General features: G+C 38.4%; 1 protein-coding gene across 3 annotated transcripts in view; it reads right to left on the bottom strand.

The window, feature by feature from the left end:
* Positions 1-961: 961 nt before the first annotated feature.
* NR5A2 (nuclear receptor subfamily 5 group A member 2) overlaps positions 962-12686 on the bottom strand; it is a 125297-nt gene continuing 113572 nt past the window's right edge. For 2 of the 3 annotated variants that reach the window (XM_042925702.1, XM_042925704.1), the window contains exons 7-8: positions 2759-4341; positions 1153-1173 (exon numbers count right to left, since the gene is read on the bottom strand). In XM_042925702.1, the coding sequence (XP_042781636.1) occupies positions 4094-4341 (248 nt within the window). In that variant the 3' untranslated portion in view covers positions 1153-1173; positions 2759-4093. Of the gene's footprint in view, positions 1174-2758; positions 4342-12686 lie in introns of all 3 variants that reach the window. The other variant, XM_042925701.1, reaches the window with a different exon arrangement.

The following is a 12686-nucleotide window of genomic DNA, read 5'->3' as shown; positions in this document are numbered from 1 at the left end:
GTAAGAGGTTGATGAGGGAGGTGTTTTATAGGCCACTATCTAGGTGCTTAAAAATCTTAGTTCTGTAATCTACCTGGCCCTACATATGGTGTAGAATCTGAGTCCTTGGTAGCTTTTAGCAGGAACCTAAGAAAAATCAGTGTCTGCTTGGCAAAGGGATGGTGACTTGTGCCAATCTTGACAGGGGTAGGGAAGGCAAAGGCAGGGCAAAAGGAGGTGGCTTTCCCCTGAATCACAATGTTTCATAAGCGTATGGCTTTGTGGCCCTTGCATTATTTTGTAGCAGGGGTAATTATTAATTACCAAAATGGATTTTGTAAACATCTCCAAAGGCTCCGTGGTCCTGAAGGGGGCTACTTTCTAGGAGATAGACATGTTACTTTTCAGGGTTAAACTCCAGAAAGTGTTAAAGGCTTTTAGATTTCCAATTTATTGATATCTGTATCCTCGGCAGTGATTTGATTTTATTTCATATCTTTTCCTTTTGAGACAAATCCTAAGTGTCACCCTGGTTTAGAGACAGTGTGGTGTAGCATTTTAAGAACATGAGTCCTGGAGCCAAACTGCTTGGGTTCAAATCTCTGCTCCTTCACTGGCTAGTTTCTCAGTCTGTGCAAGAAGCTTTAAGAGGTACATAATAATACCAAATGGAGCTGTTCTGAAGATCACTTGAATTAACAAGGCACTTGGTAAAGTTCTTACAGCACAGGGTAGACAAAAAATATAGACACTATGAGATTTTTCTGCCCATCAGTTATGACAGTAAATAATATGAAATGCTTTATTTCATGTGTAGAGATGTGATGAACAGATTGACTTTAATGCTTCAAGTAGCCAACCAAGGACAAGACTTCTCCAGATAACATCTACAGAGGGAAAAGGATCTGTTCATGTGGAATTCTTTTGACTCCATTCCTACTCAAGTATCTAAATTACTGGACGCTTTAGTATGTAATAGAAAGAGGACAGCATAAAAACTTTTAAAAATTATCAGGCTGGGCATATCAATATTTATTGAAATACTGAAAAAAAATTCCATTTTGTTGAGAAATTCCTGGCAAGAACTGACATGACAATATGTATTTCACTGATACAGTAAGAAAACGTCAACAAGTAACTGACTTCACACTCTAAACATTGCATGGATTCAGGTCCAAGGTAGCTGCAGAAGATCTGTAATACAAATATTCAGACATTACAGATTGTCTGTTTACACACATAGACCAACTATAATAAACCAGGCTAAGCCAAAAACGTTTATATTTGAGTCTGCTTTTACTGATAAATCTTGTAATTGATAAGGCAGTTGCTAAGGAAATGTCTGGTTACAAACTGGTCACTAATGAACACTAGAGAAATTTCATTTGCCAACTTTGGATGGGCCACAGACGTTGACTGGGGCGCATTCCTGCTTATCAACTTCTGTTCTTCATGATACCAGAAGTGTGAATGTAACTGTCCGTGTTGCCCGTCTTTCTAAGTGTACTTAGGATGTAATTTACTAGGTTAACAACATACCAATATTTGACTTTTTTTTAGGTTTAATATTCAGTGGGGAGTACTCCATTATTTAAAATAAGAAAACATGGACTTTCAGAATTAATATATTTGGGTGGGGTTTTTTTTGTTTTGTTTTGTTTTGCAATGTTAAAGACCCTCCAAATAACTATCCCACACATCTCCTAACTGCCACCACCCAAGGTGCACATACATGATGGAACCATTTCAGTAACGGTTAACAACACCCATTCCTCTCCGCATGTCTTCTAACCAACCCGGTTTTTAACTGGAGAGAATAATGATGCTGTTAATCCATTTCATGCTTTGCATATTGACTCTGGTCGGCTATTTTTCATTGCCCTTTGAGCCATGATTACAGGTGACTGAGATTTTGCATGAGGAGCTGTGGACACTCTGCTTAGGGAATGTGTACCCTTCATGTGGACGAATATTAGAGGAGATTAAGAAAAATAATAAAATAACCCTTTTTGTAGACACAGAAGTAGTAACTAATATCTTTGGTATACAACTTACAATGCTTGTAAAGGAAACCAGGTAAGACTCCACCCCTGTTAAATTTACTTGAAATCAGAGGAAACTACAAGTCACATAATTTACAATAGATATTAAATAAACTACAGGAAGAATTATGAAGATTTACAGACATTTAATCAAGTGAATGATTTTAATTCATTAAGACCCTTTTCTGTCCCTGAACTATGTTCCACTAACTTGAAGACATGCTACAGTAAACACATATATTTGGTTTCTTCAGTCTTGGCTATATCTTATACAAAGGTGAAACCAAGGAACAATAAATTAGCATCATAATTGTCTACAGTTGAAACTATGATATACAATATAAATAAACTATTCAAAAGCCTGAAACATTTATGAAAAAATTAAGGGACTAGGAGATATTTATTTTTTACAGTTTCTACAAGTGATTGTGCCGCTGATAATCTCAAAAAAATTAAAGTCTAAATGAGATTCCTGTTTTTGATTTTAGTGTCTCACGACATACAATAATTAGGTACTGTGAAAAGTAATTACCAATCAGAAAAATAACATTAAGGAAATTACTGCTTTAGCTATTTTGTGATATCATAGTTCCCTCCCCTCCCCCCACAGGACCTAAAGAATGTAAACACTATCTTTTATTTGACTTTAAAGTATTAATACTTTATTTTAAACAAATGTTGATCCACGTCTGCACAGCTACCTCTCGGAATTGTGAAATAAGGCAAGACTTCCATACCTGTGGCATCACACGTTAATAATACTGCTATTGTCGTTGGGAGATATTGTTTCGCAATTCTTAGTACTTCAATATTTGTTCTAGAGCAGACTTTAGTCTATGACTTTGAAAGGTCAGCATCACCCTCTTCCTTTCCCTTTCGGGGAAGATTTTGAATTGCTTTATCATCTTTTCCATCCACATGTAAAAATCACTGTTTCCATTCTATGTTTAGGGGATGTTCAATTGCAACAAGCATGAGACTTGAGGCCATTTATTAGCCAACCCTTTTCTTTCTTTTTGCATAGCTTAACATGCTTCGGTTTTATTTTAAACTACTTAGCACTGTGACTATTTGACATCCCAGCAAAATACGCTTCAGGTTTTATTTTTAAATGAACTACAAACTTTGATGGTTAAAAAGACGGATGTACCCTAAGAAGCCTTTTGGTGAGAAATTGTTACGAAATCCAACAACGCCAAAGCCACGGTTCAGTAACAGTAGCAGAAATAAGGGCTAGCTTGCTTTAGCTATGGAGCATTTGCTTTAAAAGTTTGTAGTCCTTTCCCTTAGTATTAATGCTTACATAAGATCAGAAGAGGGATACTGCCTGCTTCTTCTTTTTTTTTTTTTTTTTAACATTATGAACACATGACAAAACAAACCCGAACATATTTAAAATGGCAAGCTAACATATTAATAGACTGTTCTTATTAGCTGTTTGCAGGTCTAAGACACAGACATTCAAAATTATGCTTTTCATGATTTGGTGGAGCTATGAGTGGGTGTGGCTGAGCACAAGTCCGTAAGGACAGATTCCGTGATCACAGGATAGAAGGTGCTGGGTCCTTGAAGGAAGAGGGAAGGGCTATTACAGGTGTAGCTGATGGGTTTTTGAGTTGTTTTAGTTCAGCTTTAGCATGGAGGAATTCTGTAAGCTCAAATCCCCTGCTGTATAAGCCTAATTAACAACACAGATCAGTTCCTCAATTTCTTCACAGCGGAGATCAGTTTAAATATACAAGAATTGTTCTGTCCGTTTTTATTCTGATATGGTGTTGGTATCCATCCGTGAGTTCAATTCACTCCATTATAATGTCTTTTACATGGAATCCTTTGGGGATGTGAAGCCTTTGATTCACAGTTTGCAATACAAATACCCTGATACATCATTTATTTGCTATTAAGTATTTGATTATTATGCCTTTTTAAATTCAATATCTTTAAACCAAGTTTTTAATTAGTGTTGCTTGGAGCAGTTCAGAGTATTTTTTTTTTTTTTTTTAACTTCTGTTCTTCTTTTCCCCCCACCAATCTCTTTTTGTTTTGAAAGCAGAGCTTCTCAGGGTTGTAACCTAAGCTCTTTTTGCATGCAACATTTCAATGAGGAGGTTATTATAGGGGACATCCCCATTCAGGTGCTTATAGTAGAGGTATTCTTCAGCCTGCATACTGATGGCCCGGATTTCGGGTAATCGAAGAAGTAGCTGCCCAAATTTCTCTGTTTGCTGCGGGTAGTTGCACATTGTATAGTCCAGCAAGGCGGCATTGACTTGTTCCTGGACACCTTCTACCAGCTGAAAGTTCTCAAGGTTTTTGACGTCTGGATTAAAAAAAAAAAAAAAAAAAAAAAAAAAAAAAGCACAATATTTTAATGGCTTTTTAATTCCTATTTACTACAGCGGTGTGTTCAATTAATGGATGTATTTTCCTCCTGACATAAAGCATACTTTATATGCTGCTGAATATTCAGTAAGCCCCACTCACCAAGCTTCCTGGGAAAATGATCACAAAAGAGCTTTAGAAGAATGTCTTGTTGAAATTCTGCATATACCTCAAATCAATTAGACACCAATGGATTTTGAGCAAGGTCAACTCTTTTCATATCTTACAAAAGGAAAGGTTTGAGGATTCCTAAAGTAGAGGGATCATAATATATTGCCAGCAAATGAGTCCCTGGAGAAAGACCTATCTTAACCCAGTATATTACACAATTCATATAATTCTGTATTAATTTTTCTGACCCAAGGTGAAATCTGTGTCCAGGGTATGATGTAGTTAATTCTAATAAAAAGTGACAGGGTTCTTGTTTCTGTTTGACATTTTCTAAATGATTCTGAAAGCCTTTGACTTGTCTAGCCTATGCTAATGAACCATCTGGTACACCCCAGTGACTGCCAACAGAATATTCGCTACTGGGAACTCTCTAAAATATATATCTCAGTGACTAATGATCTTTATCAAATGAAAGCCTTGTCCTTTAGGCAGAATATGTGCCAGGATGGCCGGTGCCCTTTAACCTGAATGTGGCTTCAAAGTCTGATAAGTCTGATAACTTTGCTTTTTTTTTCTTTTTTTTTTTCTTCTGGTCCTGGGTCACTCAGACACAGAACATGGACACAGGCAATTCATTCAACCTAACTCCTGGTGATGATCCAGTTGTTTTAAGGCATCTGCCCTAGAGGTCCTTATAAATATTGAATAAGGGAGAAACACAGAGTCAAAAAAAGACAGACCAACATACAAATGCATACACAGACAATGAGCACGGGAAAAATGGTTATGTTGGAATTTCTCTTCTGGAGTTTATTTACGTTAACTGCAACTTTTATACAATGTGTATATAGAAGCCTCTGGAAAAAAAATATAGATATGTGTGTTTACATACGTCCACGCTAAGAAAGTAAACAGATGCGGACCCCTCCAGCCCTGTTTTATGTTCTAATTGGACAAAAATAAATAAGAATGGTTCTGAAGAAAACCACATAACACTATGATTAAAAGGTTAAATGTACTAAACTCAGTTAATAGTTACCATAGTAACTCATACCCAATATTTTTGCCACTAAACTTGGCTGTTAAACTTAGCCTGTACATGTGTGCATGTCCACTTTGGTATCTCCAAATGCTTTTTTTTTTTTTAATTTTTCTAATTTTTTAAATGTTTATTCTTGAGAGAGAGAGAGACAGACAGACAGAGTGTGAGTGGGGGAGGGGTAGAGGGAGTGGGAGACACAGAATCTGAAACAGGCTCCAGGCTTTGAGCTGTCAGCAGAGTCCAACATGGGGATCGAACTCACAGACCATGAGATCATGGCCTGAGCTGAAGTCGGACGCTTAACCGACTGAGCCACTCGGGTGCCCCGGTATCTCTAAATGCTTTTAAAAGAAGGTTACTTACTTTCCAGAAGGAAGGGAGTGGGAGATGGGCAAAATGGGTGAAGGGGTGTGGGAGATATAGGCTGCCAGTTATGGAATGACTAAGTCATGGGAATAAAGAGCACAAGATAGGAAATACAGTCAGTGATATTGTGCTAGCACTCTATGATGACAGAGGGTAGCTACACTTACGCAGGGCATGGCGTAATGTATAGAGAAGTTGAATCACTATGTTGTCTACCTGAATCTAATGAAACATGGTGTGTCAACTATACTCAAAAAAGTTAAAACAAACAAAAACAAAAATAAACAAAAAACATTACCTTACATTTGCTGTTTAAATGGGTCTGGGATGATTTTAGTGTTTATATTTTGAGCCATAACTTTGCATTAAACATGCTTTCTCCCTCCCTATCCCCCAAGTCTCTGTCCCAAATTAAAAACAGTGAGGAATTAGTAGCGAAACAGATACACAGTGGGAGCATTGGATACCACATCTATTTCAAAGTGAGATGGGAGAATAAAAAATATTTGCTTATTTATTAATGAGATGTACAAACAGACAAATGTTACACTTTTAGGAGCTCTGCCTCCTCTGTGGCATTTAAACTGGCAGGCAAGTTGTTGTCCACTCGACATTTAAAAAAATTTGTCTTTTAATGTTTATTTATTTTTGCGAGAGAGACACAGAGTGTGAGCGGAGGAGGGGCAGAGAGAGAGGAAGACACAGAATCCAAAGCAGACTCCAGGCTCCGAGCTGTCAGCACAGAATCCGACTCGGGGCTCGAACCCACACTCCCACTGGGAGATCACGACTTGAGCAGAAGTCAGACACTTAACCAACTGCACCACCCAGGCGCCCCATTTTTTTTAATGTTTATTTTTGAGAGAGAGAGAGAGAGAGAGAGAGAGAGAGTCAGTGGGGGAGGGGCAGAGAGAGAGAGAATGGGAGACACAGAATCTGAAACAGGGTCTAGGCTCTGAGCTGTCAGCACAGAGCCCAATGTGGGGCTCGAACACAGGAACAGTGAGATCATGACCTAGGCTGAAGTCGGACGTTTAACCGACTGAACCACCCAGGCACCCCCCCCCCCCCACTTGACGTTTTATATCTGTAGCACTTTACACTTAATAAAGTATTTTCCATCTATTTTATTTAAAGTATTTTAAACATTATTTTTAAATTATTTAAAATATTTATAAATTTTCTAAATTATTTGAAAATACTTATAAATTTAGTTACATTTGTTTCAAAATTACAAAATGTCAATAATTGGAAATACCGTTGGTATGCTATAGCTGGGTCTGTGACAGAAGAATTTACATTCGTGTTAGCTTTTCCCCTGTTGCGAACCTTACGCTTTCACAGGCTCACATTCTGGTTACAGGTATAGGTCCTTCAATAAAGGATCGTGGCAGAAAGATAACATAATTTCAAAATAGCTCATTTGAATTTTGACAAATTTCTCAGCATTTTTTTCTTTTTGCCCTTCGTCCAACTTCGAAGAGACAGAATTTAGCATCCTCCTTTACATCCGACCAGAAAGTTGAAAAAGAAAACAAGCAACTTTCGGGGTTATGGTGATCTAAACACAATGATAGAAAAACAACTGAAATGGAGTATTATTTTATACTATAATGAAAGATGTTCTCACAAGCAAGGAAAACTAACAATAGTCCTAGAGATTAATAGGGAGGATGTAGGAATTTGCACAGTATAAAAATGTAAGATAAATGAATAATAGTCTTTTAAGAAAGTTGTTTTGAAACTTTCTTTTTTTGATAAATGTATTTTTTGAGAACTAGGTTCTACCTTCTGTGATAAATAATGCCAGTCTGTTAATAATAATAATAAAAAAACTATTAAAAAACATAAAACGAAGGATAGATCCTAAGTCCTGGTTTATTTGTGTACTATTATCACCGAATGATCATGTAAAGTCTTCAAATCAGCATGTGCTGGATAATTTCTAGAAATACTGGTCCAAACTGGTACCTTTCTCTCAAGTCTAAAAATACGTCCAATTTTCCTTCTGAAGGAAAATATACACGTTTCCCATACTTTGGCCATATATATAATTTTTTTCTAAAAGACATTAGAGTTGAATTGGCACGACTGAGGGGCGCCTGGGTGGCTCGGTCAGTTAAGCGTCCGACTTTGGCTCAGGTCATGATCTCACAGTCCGTGAGTTCGAGCCCCGTGTCGGGCTCTGTGCTGACAGCTCGGAGCCTGGAGCCTGTTTCAGATTCTGTGTCTCCCTCTCTCTCTGCCCCTCCCCTGTTCATGCTCTGCGTCTCTCTGTCTCAAAAATAAATAAACGTTAAAAAAAAAAAATTAAAAAAAAAAAAAGAATTGGCACAACTGAATTCATTATCTCATTAAGCTATTTCTAAGAATGTCTCATTAAATCTCACAAAAGTTCTGCTGCTAACTGTCCCAAAGGTACTTACTTATTTTGTTTCTAGGTCTATGGAGGCAATTTGCAATTTGGTATCAACGATCCTGATATTTAAACTACATAAGGTTAAAAAAAAGAAGGAAAAAGATTTTTATTGAATGATTCTCGTTTACTGACCAAGTAGTTCCGGGATCATTGCTCTGCTGGTGGACTCTACTTTCAGCTCTATATGCCTCTCACTTCATTTTGCACGGCTTTGTTAACTGTCCATTTCCCTAGCAGACTGACTGTAAGCATCCTGGCATGAGGACTGTATTAGTCAAAGCATCCCCAGAGAATTCTCCATTAATGTTTGCTTTATATCATTGGTGCATATGTCCAAGACTGATATCATTGTGACATTACCTATTGCATTAAACTGTTATAAGCCAATTTCCTTTCTTTTTCTAATTCGAAACTGGCTTTCAAAACTTAATTTATATGATAGATTTCTCCCTGAAATAAAATATTTGCAATGTGGTCTTGTTTTCTATCCAAAGAATCCTGGGTGAATCCTTTCGTGGTCTGAATAATCAAGTCTTAATGCTGAATAATCAGGTCTTAATTTATATGTTTTGCCAATGAGGATTTTCACTGGTCAGTTCTGCTTTAAGGGAAACGTGCCCACATCCTCATTTGGACTTGGAATAGGGTCCCTGCGCTCCCACATTTCTTGCATCTCTGGCTTGAGAGGCAGACCTTGGTTTCTCTACCGTGGTTGAGATGCTTCACAAGGACCTAAAAGCAAGGGAGGGCATGAATGACAGAATACAGATGACATCACCTCTCGGAAGACTTGGAATTGTCTCTTTTCTGTATTTACTTTTTAGGAGGAGTCCAGAAATTTAAGTGTGCTCCCACAATACGCATGGAATTAGTTTTTATGCTAATTCATGTCCTTTTGTGAAAATTCACACATGAAATACATTTAAAATCTGAAGCATTTTCTCTGACATATTTCTCCTACAAATCAAGCCCTATTCCACATTAAGTAATGAATGGGAGCTGGCATACTAGGGAGTCTAAACTCATCTATAGCAGGAGTCTGTAACACCAAAACTTCATGAATGGATATTAAATTACACGAGAAAACAAAATCTGGAAAGATTATTACATGTTCTGGAGTCCTCAGAAATAATATGGTTCTGTGGTTTGTTTATTTCCCATATTAAATACCACTGTAGCATATTTGGGATTTTAGAAAGAGACTCAGCTGGAAGAAGAGAGATTGATAGGAGACCAGAATTCCCACCAGTTCTTCTGTGAGATCTTATGCTATAGATCTCACAAGTCTCCTGCATTTGGCCCTCCACGTTCTCCTTTGAAAGTGATATAGGCTTCACTGTAATACAATTTTAAAATACAAGTTAATGAGCTCTATCATTGCAAATTCGGAGTTGGAAATTGTATGTAAACAGTCAGAGGCATCCCCAACCCTTCCTCTATAGCCTTTAAATTTTGATAACTGGCAAAAGCATTTTGGCTTCTCCTCTAAGTATCAATCTCTTATCATCTATTCTACTTTATTCACTCAGGGACTAATTACCAACTTTTTATATGAAGCAGCATTACGATAAGCTCACAGTGGCATGCTCAGATTTTTTCCATCCTTATTGGAAAGTAAACCCTTAGGTCTTCTTGAATATATTACAGTACTGGCTTCTCAGTCATACACAGCACCCAGATTCTCTCTGAAGATGAAGATCCTGATTTCTGCCTCCCTGGTTCCTGCCACGTGGCACAGCCTGTGAATCTTCCTGTTCAGCAGTTTTTTCAGTGATGGGTCCTTTCGCTAAGCAAGGGGGCTGGGGGGTTGGGAGGCTGGAGGCTCAAATAGAGTCTGTTATCTTTTGCTGAGAAGATAATTCCCTTTGCTAATTTCTCACAGGTAGGGGAGAAAATTTTATCTGGCCCTTTAAAAAATATGAAAATGGGAAAAAGAAGTAGAACGCTTCTTTTTTCCTTGAGGCATCTGGAGAGATGACAATCTATAAATTGGTACACAATTTGTCCTCAGAAGACCCTTTCCTTTACTAAACCAGAAAAGGAGAAAGGAAATGAATTTTCCGTAAGGAATTAATTTTTACAATTATTTCTTTAAAGGGCTATATTTAAATAATTTATGTAAATAATTTTAAGAACTTTTGGAGAGATACCTGTTATATTCTTTTCCTACGAACAAAGTTCACTTAATAAAGAGTGAGGGCTATTTAGGGGTTGCAGATGGGAGGGTAAGAGATTTTTAGTGGGGATGTCTAAAGTTAAATCATCATGTCTCCAGCAAAACTTCAAACCCAAGATTTTAAATTCATCACTGTTAAGTCCCCCACAAAAATGTGTTTGTATGCGTATGCTTATTAACCCAAGAGCTATTTTTAGCAACTAGAATATACAAGTGGGTGCCTTCCTATGCAAATTACTACCAAGAAAATGTAACTCTTTGGCAGGAGCTGTGTGTAGAAATGTGGACAAATAGCATATGCATTATTTATGTACATAGAAATAACAAGCCCTTACAAATGATTGACGCTTTGTAGCTTACAAAGCACTCTAACATGCATTATTTATTACTTCACACCTTTATGTATATGCAATATACGAATTCATTCATTCATTCATCCATCCATTCATCTGTTCATTCATTCATCCATCCATTCATTCTGATAGCCCTGTACCAGGTCACAAAGACACAGGAATAAAACAAAAGTCTCTGTGTTAAGCAGTTTATTTGATGGAATAGAGAGAAGCAGTGGGTGCCTGGGGCACACACAGGAAGAGCACCCCTGGGGAAGGTCCCAACTGAAGGGTTTTGAAAAATGGGTCGGAGTGAGTTGTGCTACCCATGGAAGGAAAGGCCGGGGACGCCTCGCAGACAGTATTCGATATACAAAGACTCAGCCACCGGGAGAAAAAAGAGGTCCTGGGAACACCGTAAAGCAGCTTAACTTTCATGCAGAAGGAGAGCAGAGGGGCAAGATAAGGATGGACCACAAAGTTTAAGTCTGAAGGACACTGAACGTCGGAAGGGGTCTGGATTCTGTTCTGAAGGCAATACAGAAGCACCAAAAGATTTTAAGAAGGAAATGGTCAGCTCTCTGACTTAGAAAGAGCACGCTACCAGAAGTATGGAGAAGGGATTGGTCTCATGAAGGGAGGACCACCCAGGAGGCTGTCACAGGAATAAAGGTGAGACGTATGGTGGGCCATGGGCTGGGATGGACTTGAAAGGCATCAAAATGGTTGAGTCGACAGGGATTCTCGGCCCTGAACAGAGAGTAGGAGAGAGTGAAGGTCCTGGGTGACTTCTGGGTGTCTGACAAGGGAGGAAGGTGGTGGCTGTCCTACTGGCAAGAGGCAGAAGAGCATATTTGAGGAAGCAATATTTAGTGAGTCTAGGTATAGCCACGTTGAACTTAAGGAGCGTGTGGAACGCTCAGTAGTTATGAAGGAAATGGCTGGAAATAAAGGTCCAGACCTCAGCAAAAAGGCCTGGATGGTGGTATAGACTGGGGACTCATCAATGGACAGGTGATGGATGAAACCCCAGGGGTCTATGAGGATGTTTAGAGAGAGAAGAGGCCTAGTTGCAGGGTTCTGGAGAAGGCTAACTTTTAAAGGATTCTTTCTTGAGAAGGTATTATAGGTATTTTGAAATTAAGACCGAGAGATTAAATAGCTTTTCTAAGATCTCAAAGGATGCCAGACCCGGGGGGGGGGAGGAGCTAACATTTCCAAGCAGTAGTCAATATGCGAAGGATTTTTTATATGTCCTCATTTAATACTGCTAAAGTATTATTCTCTTCATTCTCTAGATAAAGAAACAGATTTACAGGGGTTGCGTAACTCTACTTCCTCAGCTAGTAAGACACAGACCCTGCTACCTGGGTCTAGAGTTCTTGGAACCTGCCCACAAGATGTTCCACCCGCAGAGCTGGGAAATGGACCTTGCAGGGCTTGTGACTTTCAGGTGCTGGATGGAGCCTGTTTATCCCTACTGTCACAGCCTGCAAGTTTCTGCCACCTGCTGGGGTTGGAGAATGGGATGTCCTGGTTAATCAAATAGTTCATCTTCTAAAGGGTCTCCTAACACATGGACAGTTTTCCAAGAATTTGAGTGAAATAATATACTTTTGACATTTATACTGATATGTAGCAAACCTTAATTCATCTTTGATGATTTTGAAGGAGATTTAACATCTTAAATGTCACAGAGCATTATTGTAAAAAGCAGTGACAATTGAGACTGAGTACAATCTAGAGTCATAGAGTGCCTTCTTGGGGACCTTTTCTGGGCAGTCCCCACCCCGGCCCTTTCCACTGAGACTCTAAGGGCTAAAAAATAAGAGTTTCT

Source organism: Panthera leo, chromosome F3 (assembly GCF_018350215.1).
Source record: "Panthera leo isolate Ple1 chromosome F3, P.leo_Ple1_pat1.1, whole genome shotgun sequence".
NCBI lineage: Eukaryota > Metazoa > Chordata > Mammalia > Carnivora > Felidae > Panthera > Panthera leo.
This window is presented reverse-complemented; position numbering and strand designations above follow the sequence as displayed.